Source organism: Ischnura elegans, chromosome 2, assembly GCF_921293095.1.
Source record: "Ischnura elegans chromosome 2, ioIscEleg1.1, whole genome shotgun sequence".
Lineage (NCBI taxonomy): Eukaryota > Metazoa > Arthropoda > Insecta > Odonata > Coenagrionidae > Ischnura > Ischnura elegans.
In genome coordinates this window covers 75,856,705-75,867,567 of record NC_060247.1, presented here as the reverse complement: position 1 = coordinate 75,867,567, position 10,863 = coordinate 75,856,705, and the positions used below count along the sequence as shown (strand labels likewise).

Below are 10,863 nucleotides of genomic sequence, written 5' to 3'. Positions count from 1 at the left end.
GTATTGTCAGGATGGATGCGAAGCTATTGACAGTCGGTGGAGGCAGGGCCGGGATATATGATGTGGGTGGCCTGGGGCCCATTTTGGTGGGAGGCCCTCTTTCAAGGTGTTGCAACTCTAGTTTCTGAGGACACCACTTGGTGTGCCACTGGTGCCATTCAGAGCTGCATTAACAACACCAATGGATAAAGTATTTTTATCAGCAGCATTAACTATTAATTAACTTCAAAATTAACGACTACATGTTAACAAGGGTGCCGAGTTTAAAAAATATTGGGGGGGCCCATACTGGGGGTCTTGCCCCAGAAAATTTTATAAATAGTGAGTTTTAAAGCATTTTAGATGAGTCATATGATCAGCATTAGAACCCCTGAAAACTTGACTCTCGATAACTGGACATTCCAGGGAAAAGGGACAAGCCTGACACATTTTTTTCCTCAACCCCATAACGAATTTTTGAGGGGGCTCAGACCCCATGGAGTCGGCATCACTGCATGTCAACCAAAAATACAACCCAGCTTCACTTCAAATCCCCTCATACATGCAGGTTTTTTTTCCGATTTTGTGAGATTGACCTCTATCTCCCTCTCTACTACCCCTTGGCACCAACCATATGATGCGTAAAGGAGTCATAGCACAGGTCCTAAGATAGATAAACAATCTATCTTCATGTATTATGTTCGGTTTTTCATTTAAATATATGTATTTTTTCCTCCCTATCAGTCATCAAATTGCACTCACATTGTCACTGATTAATAATGTGTTAGTTTGTCTGATATGATGGCTATGTCAACTACAAAAGGAACCTTTCTATATGATCTATGTTCCATTATCATCTGAATCTATATTTCTTGACCTTTCTGGTAGGAGTTGGCCTAGATGTCGAGTTGAAGTTGGACTCATTCCTAAGGTTGCTTATTCAAGCACCACAGGAAACTATTGTTTTCCCTTGAGTAGATATAATTCATGGCTGATTTTTAGGCTAGATTCTTAGGTGACAGTGGCATAACCATGTGGGGGATGAGGCGGTATATCCCCCCCTAAAGCCTCAGAGAAATTTTAAGAAATATTCATAACTATTGTTTAGTTTTGACTAATAATAACTTCATCTACTTAAAGTTAAATTTTTAGTGTCAAAACGATGTCAAATTTATTTCCAGGCATGCTATTTTCCAATAATTTTCCCGGGCCACTTGGGAGGTGGGTCGCCACCCCAGGCCGTCCTATCCCCCCCCCCCCTCCAAAGCATATTCTTAGTTACGTCACTGTTAGGGGACAATCAAAAGGGTGTTGAAGGTCTCAAAGGAAAACTCAAATGTAGGAAATTTGTCCAGTGTTGGGTGTTAAGGCTTTGTGGTGATGGCAAGTGTAGTGCACCATCATGGGAAACCAGCATCACCCACCTTGGAAGCAGCTGTCTTGAACGCTTCTCTGAGGGGAGAGCAAAATATTTTGAAAATAAAATATGTTAGACCTTTTAAAATATTAGACCTTTGAGTAGAGGCCATCAGTTAACCACATGACTATGTAATTAATTTTTTTAATTGTGCACTCTGTTTGGCGAAAAGTTTCTCTTCCTGGAGAGTATACCCATTTACATGGATCAGGATGAGAAATATTTGTCACATCCAAAACACATGCCTTTTTTCCAAGATGCGATATCTTTTCAACTTCAGCAATGTGATGAAACATCTCGGAAGAAAAAAAATGATCCCCATTTTTCTAATTTGCTCCCATAAATGACGCATACCTTCGCCCTATTGAAGAGAGCTATGGTTACACCTCAGTCCTAATGCTGGTTTACATATCTTTTTTTCTTCATATATTACCATAAGAAACTAATAAGTAATCCAAAATTTTTATTTTAAATATTATGATTACTTTACGAGCCATGAAAAATATTCATGCAGTAGTCCCATTGAAATTAAAATTCATGTGGATAACTTTCATTTATCTCTATTTATGACTAAATTATTCAAATTAACATTTCGCTTGCAAATGGATTGAAAGTAATTACAAAAATCGACTATATTTAAAATATCGTGCTCACTAATTAACAAGCTGGCCCCTTCTTTCGTCAACGTGAAAGTTATTGTGTGTTTATTTTCTTTTCAAGCTTACTCCGAGATTTCAAGCCTTAAAAACGCGCGCATTATCTTTCACGATTTTGCCGCTGCGCGCGCAACTGTCCACGTAGTGTGCGCGCCCACCACAAGCTACTAAAGCGCCACTCGGGCGGGACGGAGAAAGCGACAGTTGGATGTAGTCTGATACCTTTGGTGGGTTAGTCGATGATAATCTGTGGAGTTGTTAGACCTGCGTAGGTGCTCATTGTAGTGCAAACACGGTAATTGTGAACAGTTGCACCGGCATTGGTGTGAAGAAGCCTAAGGAATATCCTAGGGTTCTGTAGGTGTGCGTCTTCAGAGCGACACAATCTCCACTACCGTTACAAACAAGGCGACGTCTTCAAGTCGCCAGGCCCGGTAGAGAGATGGCGGGGTGTTCAGCCGTCCTAGCGGCGGTGATGCTTGCTTCTTTAACCGGTAAGTTATTTACAGCTTAATATCCTTTCAGGGAAACGGTATTTACGAGCTTGAACGGTTCTCGAGTGCTGTCACATAGGTTGGGACGGGAACCACCTTGCACCCGCGAACGCGCTTTCTTTGTCAGTTCGTTTTATCCGTGGATGCTGCGACCCAGGATTTGATTCAATTGAAGTATTCCCAATGTTTTAAACTTGTTTTTGGTTCATATTCAGGGTAAATGGTGTCTTTAAAAATATTGGGGCGGATCATCAGTCAGTTAACTTTCTGGCGGGACGCGCTTTTTTTTAATTTGTTCATCTTTAATTTTTACAACATCCCGGAGATTCGTAATGCCTCGATTTTTTTGTGCGTGAATCAGCCGCGATCCGTATAGATTCCTTCGTTGTCACCATGCTTCCGCGTCTTCGGTGCTGCTTGCGTTCACGTCGCCCTTCACCTCCCCCGCTCCCCCGGGTTGCCTACCCTCTCGTCCCCGCCCATAACGCGCAAAACACAAAGGCACCTACCCTCTGGGGTTGGCGTTCCACAATACCTCCACGGTTCTCCGAATGCCATCACCGATCGCGGGCACGACTCATCATCAGTCCTCCTCTCTTTTCTCTCACTCAGAGCAGAGAAGACCTTCCCCTTGGTAGGTTGGAATGAAAACCCTTCGCACTTAATCTCGATCTTTTCCCATCCATTCTTACACTCACCCACTTGACCGTCATCCCTACATCTTGAAAAAAAAACCCTTCCTCTACCCACCCACTCCTCTATTCAATCGTGCCCGCCCCTCTCTTCCCTTCCCCTCCAACCGAAGAGTCCTCCCCCCCCCCGCATCCCTTTCACCTCTCTCTCTCCATCTCTTCTCCGAACCTTCCCTCCTCCTTCAGCCACCTCCTCAAGGCCTTGTTTTTCACCCTCATCCTCCCCGAATCTTCCTGCTTCTGCTGCCTCGCCACTCCAGGACCTCTTTCTTCCCCGCTCAGCATCGTCAAGGTGGTTGGCTCGGGGTGGTGAAATTGCCCGACCATCCACTGCCGTGTTATTATGATGCTCCACCTAGCCTACGCTACCTCCTAGGCGTCTTTCCATTTCGTGAGGTTGAGCCCGCGCGTGGTTTTCTTTCATTTTTTAAATATATACTCTTTTTCCTGAGTTTTCGTGTTTGTATATTTGCCCTCGTTACTGGGACTTATTGTGTTACTATCGTCATCCGTGATTACCCCAGATAAGGTATCTCGTCTATCTCGCTGTCCCATATGCACTGGCGTGTAGTTTAGTGCAGTCGCGCTTGCTTGTTTTTCACTTTATTTTCAGAATCTTTTCTTTGGGCCGAACAAGGTCACATGGTTTTAAGTTTCCTTATCTCAAACTTCATATAATTTTATCACCATGAATCATGACTTTTGGCAAGATACCTTATTTCTCTGTTTGCTTCGTATGCGTTCATGGGTTACAGTGTTCACGTTCTCACGGGCATTTCTTTAATTTTATTTGACACATTGATTCATCGTAGCTTGACGGAATTTCAGCCTCTCCCTTTTTTTCCACTACGCACGGAAGCAGAGCGGAATTTCCTTCTCTCGCAATACGTCATGAATCTGTGCCCTGAAGGCAATTTTTTCTCTCTTTATCGCGAGCACCTTTTGATACATCGGATACTGGCGATTTCTTTAACTACTCCTGGATGTTATATGCTTTACACAATTTTGATAGATAAATTTATATTTATACCTCGCTATGAAAAGGCTAGCAGATAGGAAAGAGAAATGGAGAGCTGCGTCAAACCAATCTTAGGATTGTTGTGCTGTAATGATGATGATGATGAAATTTATATATCGGAGTCACATTGATGGAACAATTATAATTAAACTAAACTTCTCAAGTGAGATTACAAACCTCATGACCACTGCTTTTTTTCAGTGGAATTCCTAGAACTAGCAGCCTCCGCCGCAAATTTTATACCTCGTCTTTTTTCCAGGGAATCGTGTGACACAAATTTTCTTTGATTTCGTGAAGCTCATTTTTTCCCATTTTACCATAATTCGCATTCGATCATTTTTCTCACCCTCTCTCTCTCTCTCTAGACTGCGCTCACGTTTAATGTGTGTGCATCCCAGTGCGCGCGATATTCGCCATTCGCCCACGACTTGTCACACTTATCGATCTTAATCGTGGTCATAGAGGTTGGGGCGGAGCGGGGAAAGGAGGTGGGGTTGAGGAGAGGCCGATGGAGGGAGGCTGGAGGATGCTGGAGAGAGAAAGGGGAACGGGCGGGGGAGGGGTTGGAGGGTGGAGGTGGTTGTGCACCAGTTTTGGAGCCGCGAGCAGGTGACTGTGTCACTGCCGGCCGCATCTACGTGACACAGATCGGAGGGGACGATAATACCGTGGAGGGTGAGGTCTTCAAGTCCTTTCTTTTCGAGCTGGGAGGGGTCGCGTGTGATATTTTTTCTTCTCGTTTCGGGATGGTTTTTCATGGAGCCAAGGGTGTGAAAGAAAGAAGTGGTTTCATCAATTTTTCATCGTCGAGGGAATGTTTGTGCCGTGCACATAAAAAATATATATACATATATGTACTTTTATACGTAGACGTAAAATAAGATGAGGAGAGGGTTGAGAAAAAAGGTTTAATTCTTTTTTTTCGGAAGAGTCGTGTGGTTCCCCACGCACTGCCATGTCTGTGTGAGTATGGCCCCCTTTTGAAGGGCTGTCAGGCTGCTCATGCGCACTGTTCGTCCTTTTTCCTCTGCTCTTGTTTTTCTCGCTCCCTCCCAAGGCCTGGCGCTTTGCTGGGGAATCCATGAAGGAGAGGTGTGGATGCTGGGAGAGGAGCCCAGATAGGACGGTTTCTTGACAGTGAGGTTGCCCGACGATTTGAGGTCATTTGGTTGGATTTGAGTTTATTTCGACAGATTAGGCTTAGCATTTCATTTTGAAGTTCGGAGTTTTAGTTGTGGAATTGGGGTGATTAATAAAAATGCCTTTTTATTTGACTAGAGAAATTAGAAAACTATTGGGTCTTTTCTTACCCTTGGAAAGTAGGACAATAACACGCATCCGTGTCTTGGTTAATAGAAACCAACCATGGCGGGGTTCGATCCCGCGACCTTTGTGGTTACAAGCCGCATACGAGGTCAGCTAGAGATTTGGATACATTCTAGGCACATGACACCATTAAGACCCGTCGAGTTGTCGACAGTTTTACATTATATTGTGAGGCTCTCTAATTTATCTCGAAAAAGTGTTTTATTTTAGAGATAGGCTTTGACCTTTCGTTTCTCCGTTTGACCTTCTCATTATTCATGCAAATTTTGTACTCATTGCTTCCTCTGGATTTTTGGAAGAGGACAAGGTGTAACTATAGGGTTGGTCGTTGATGCTTTGAAACCTATTTTTGTACGTCAGAAGTCTTTATCCATAGAGAGAGGATATTTTTCGCTGGGCGTTTGTTTTAGCCCGAAATTTTCCCCAGATAGAGAAATAGCAATAGAAACATTATTTAATAGTGCGTGTAAGTATATGCCTTACTTGAAAAAATGTTCTGTCCTCTCATAGCTCCGCCCATCGGCGGAGAGGGACGCACGGGGTTTGGCACTCCCTTGTCAAAACAAAGGCATTCATGGATATCGTGATGGAGGGAGAAGTCGAAGGTAATAACCGTTGAGGCAGTAAAACGAAAAGTTTTCAAATCAGTACATAGAGTTGAAAAGGATTTGAAACTGTAATGGGAATGTAACGGAATTGGCATGGAACAGGGGAATAAACCCAATAAATACGAAAAAATCTATACTTATAGTTGGATTTTAACAATACCTAGCCGCACTGTAATATCGTATTTTTGGGGTCTAGACTACTTACAGAAGTTCATTTGGCAAAATTGAATTTGGAATAGCAATTAATGGTGTTGGTAAATAAAATTCAGTTTCTTCATGTTTGCGGTTGTTCTTTTCTGGGAAAAGTGAAAAATGCAACAACTTTGCATAACTATCAAGTAAGAACTTGAGAAGAGCTGCTGCCATTTCACAATAGCTTAATGCGCCGTGAATCCACTTCGAATAGTTATTAGGCGCGTAAAACTCATCATTCTCCTACAATGTACCCGTAACAAGGAAAATAGTGATGCCTCTCGGCTGGCATATGAAATATTGAAAGTCCTGTTGAATCCATTGCACGATTGATGCATGTAATGCTTTTTAATTGGTACAGTATTGCATTCATAGGCCTGGATGAGTTATTTTGTTGTGAACGGGTCCATAGATTGCTGCATAAGTTACGCCTAGTTACGAGTCTTCCTCCTGCTGAGAGGGGTAGGGGGTGGGGGGGAGAGAGAGGCCAAGGCTCCGGGTACATACGAAAAGCCTCCTAACCGACTCAGGACTGACGATGTTAGGGGGCGGGAAGGGGTGAAGGGAGGGGGGTGTCTTACAAGGAGAGCTCGCGTCTTGTTCGCCAGCACCACCCGAGATGGAAATCGCTGGTGAAGAAAACCTCTCCCCGCTAACACCACCACCACTTCCCTCGGGTCCTTCTACTCCTCCCCCGCGTTCGCGGATGTCAATAACGTCGTGCTCGGGATGCTCGTCGAATGCTCTGCTCTTTTTTTTCCTCAACCTCCTCTCTCTCTCTCTCTCTCGGATACAAGCGTGACATTAATGCCGAAAGTGAGTCATCGGGAGGTGGTGGAAAGCAGGGCGGTGTTGTGGTCCTGGGATATCCCTGCGCCTGCGCCGATGCGGTCAAACCATTCAGTCGAGTCCGGAGCGGCGGAGATGGGGAAAGAGAAAAACATGTCGGAACGCCTCCCCGGAGTCGGCGCGAAGATTTTTCTCCGTCCGTCGGTCGGAATCTCGCTTTTTCCCGGGGACGCGCAAAATGTTCCGTGAGGCCGTGCCTCCCGGATAAATCTTCCGTGCACCTCCCGGAGATATTTTTGGCCGGCGTGCCCCCGGAGTCGTCCTGGCTCCATCGACGTGAATCCCATATACCCTGAGCTCGGAGAGGGAGCGACCTTATTATTTTTTCTATATATTTTTTTGTGCACTGGTCATTACACCCTGATTTTGGCCTCGTTTCGGTCCGGGGGTTACGTAAACACAGCCAGCGCCCTCTCCGTTCCCTCCCTTCCCCTCTATGAACCCCCTCCCCTCGTACCGTACCCCTGAACTCGCTCCCAGTGCAATATCCCGCGACGAATTTGCGTTCGGGGATTCTCGATTAAGATCCTTCTCTTACCCTGAGGACTTAATGGAGTGATTTATCCTCCCGAAGAGGAGAAATATTTATACGTATATAGTAGGATCTTTCTCGTTAGCTGCTTTCTCAAATCAGGAGGCGTATTTAGAGGAGTGTTTTTGCTGTAACCCCTTCGTATTGATTTTCTGTCTTTCGGATGCTTGGGGATATGTCTTTGTGCCAAATTTCTCCGTGGCATTGTTGTAATCGCCGAGTTTTTGGATTCGGGATCCTCGGCATGGACCAATGGCGACGGTCTCGACCTCATTTGAGTTCCGTCGATAGCGCTAAAGGTCAAAGTGTGCCACTTTCAGCGTGGAATATTTCGCCCCATTTCCAGAAAACCCTCATCTGAATGAATGCTCTTTTGGCTCAAGTAGGATTCTCGTGGATCAGTGGGTACGGTTTATACCCTTTTTTCCTCACCAATAGAGTAAGGGCGCGTATGTGTAGCAATTGCATGAAAAATCTATCAAATACTATTGTAATAAATCTAAATTGCATTCTTAATTAGTTTTTCAATAATGTATTGAGTGTTAACCTACTTTTTTCTGTAATTAAGGGATTTGACCTCAGGAAACTATTGAATCGATGTTGTCCCCCTGTGTATAATTATTTGCTTCTGGTAGATAAAACAGTGGGACTTATAGTATTTCTAATAAGATGGAAAATTTACGAAGTTTGGTGGTGAAGAAGCTTAATTTGTTTATTCTCATTTTTTTAAAGCTTTAATTTAAAATGAGCCTAAGTGGGTGATCGCATTGTTTTGCCTTGGATACATCGTTCGCATTAACTGGGTATGAGTTTTTTATCGTTAGTATTTGTTTAGTATCCCCGCCATACCTACTATTTGTAGAAGCTCTTCAATCTCCTCTTGGGCCAGAAGTGACGGCGTCGAATCGTGCCCTTGTTATCAGTATTGCTTGCTTTGGGCGAGTGTTTAATGAACGATTCTCGGCATGAAATGCTACCTCCTTTATGATCAGAGTTTTACCTTTACGGACGGCAAGCAATTATAGCCGGATTTTATGCCAAAGGTCAAAGTGATATTTAAAAAATCTCATTAAACTCGGATGTATATCCAAGATGGATTAATTTTCTTTTGGAACGTTGAAGCTTAATGATTTTCGCGATGAAAGGAATCTTATTTTTAAATAACCTTTTTATCTCTAAAGTTCACGATTGGCAAACAATCTCGGAGATGTCCGGATTGCATCTCATCTTTGTTTGTCGTAAAGACAGTGGAAAATAGCCGGACCTCTGGCCGTCAATTTTATTAAACCATTGAAATATGCTTGGGTGGGTATTATTTCCAGGAAAACTTGGCAAGGTAAACCCTGAAACAGTTCTTGAAATAAATACTTTCAATTTTCCGCGATTATAAAATTTATTACGACTTAGGTTTCAATGTTACTAAATCATCTTCAAGGTGACGTATTAACTTTGAAACGTAAGTCTTAGGAAATGTTATAATCGTGGAAAATTGTAAGTATTTATTTCAATGTGGAAAATAAATTCCACTCCATCACGCTTTAATCTTCGGATTTCATTCGGAAACAGTAGGTTTAGTGACGTTAGGAATTTTCAGTAAGATCTTGAACCACTATGTAGAATATGGGGGAATTATATATTATAATATAGTTTTTGATAAGAAATTCATCAATTTTTTCACGCCATTTTGTGGTATACTGCAATATCTTATTTATAAATAACACAAGACCTGGTGAATTAAGAATCTCTTATTTTTTTAATCCCTGCTCCAAGAGATAATCTGTTATTCGTCCCATCTATTCACATGTAGGGGAGACATTTTTTAAATTGATTCACTTAATTAACAGGAACGTGAAATTTTAATGCTCTTCCTCTTACACCGACGGACGCTTGGAGTGGAAGCTTCCTTATAAGTCTAAAAACAATCCTAGTAGTTTGGTGACGCGGAAAAACAAAATTCCTCAGAGCCCGGGGGGTTTGTTTGCTTTTGCCGTGGGGGAACGCCTACGTGGGGGAGCAACGCGCGGTTTTGCAAACGCGGGACTTCTCGGACACGCTGTGCCATCTGCAGCTTTCCTTGAGATATATTTTTTTTCGCTCAAAGCAAGCTGGAGTCGTCTTTATTGCGAGAGAAACTACTAAAGCTTAAAAGTTCAAGAATTTTCTAGATCCGAGTGAGAAAGTCTTCTCTGTATGAATGGAAAATCCTCTTGTCTTTTGTTTGAGATTATTTTACGCTATTTCGCTTCCAGCGCAATTGCGAGTATTTTGTTTCCACGAAACACATCCAGTTTTTTTGCGTAATCACGACGTGCTATTCTTATGTGTTCCCGTTAAAGACGAGATCGTACTGTTGCGTGGTTCTAGATTACGTTGTGGCAATATTTCTCGGAAATATGAGGTGATAACGTTATGTTCGATGCCCTTGGAATCGAGTTATCTCTCTTAATGACTTTTCCGGTGTCATGTTTATTAATTTGAAATGTCACGTGATTGATACTTCCTCCTCTCTCAGGGAGGCCGGATGGAGGTTCCATTCTTTTTCGATTTCGTAATGAATTTTATTTTCAGCTTTTGTTTTTAGTCCTTATTGCTTTTCTCGGAAGGAGGTTTGCCTGAGGAAATAGATTCCGAGTTCCATTCTTCGAAATCGGGTATAGTAGAATTTCGCGCCGTATCTGTCTCCACTTTCGCGGAACCACCCACGCTTATCTGTTGAGATGTCAAAGGTCAGAAATCCATTTCATACATTTTCCAGCGACTTCGGAAGTTCGGTGTTTTCGTCTCCATCCTCAAAAATCTTTGTCTGTTGCGTTTCCATCTCGTCGAGTTTGTCGCCTTTATTTCTCATCGGGAAAATTGTTTTCTCATCTCGCGCAGCCTTGCGTCATTTTTCCGATAGGTTAAGTGATTAAGACCTCTTCCGAAAGTACATAGTTGAGGCAGACATCATCTGCTGACTAAGCCAGCTGCGTCAGAACGACAGGAACAATAGATGGGAGTTTTTTGTTTCTGTTAGGGAAGGTGCTTCTATCAAGTGCCTCCTCTCGTAAAATCCTAAGAAAGAAAATTAAGGTATGCTCCCGGATGAGAGCCTATGAAA

At 43.0% G+C, this 10,863-nt stretch overlaps 1 protein-coding gene across 6 annotated transcripts in view; it reads left to right on the top strand.

Moving 5' to 3' along the window:
- The first annotated feature begins 2,231 nt into the window (after nucleotides 1–2,231).
- LOC124153980 (fasciclin-3) overlaps nucleotides 2,232–10,863 on the top strand; it is a 278,922-nt gene continuing 270,290 nt past the window's right edge. For all 6 annotated transcript variants that reach the window (XM_046527437.1, XM_046527440.1, XM_046527439.1 and 3 more), the window contains exon 1: nucleotides 2,232–2,546. In XM_046527437.1, coding sequence (XP_046383393.1) covers nucleotides 2,495–2,546 — 52 coding nt within the window. In that variant the 5' untranslated portion in view covers nucleotides 2,232–2,494. The remainder of the gene's footprint in view (nucleotides 2,547–10,863) is intronic.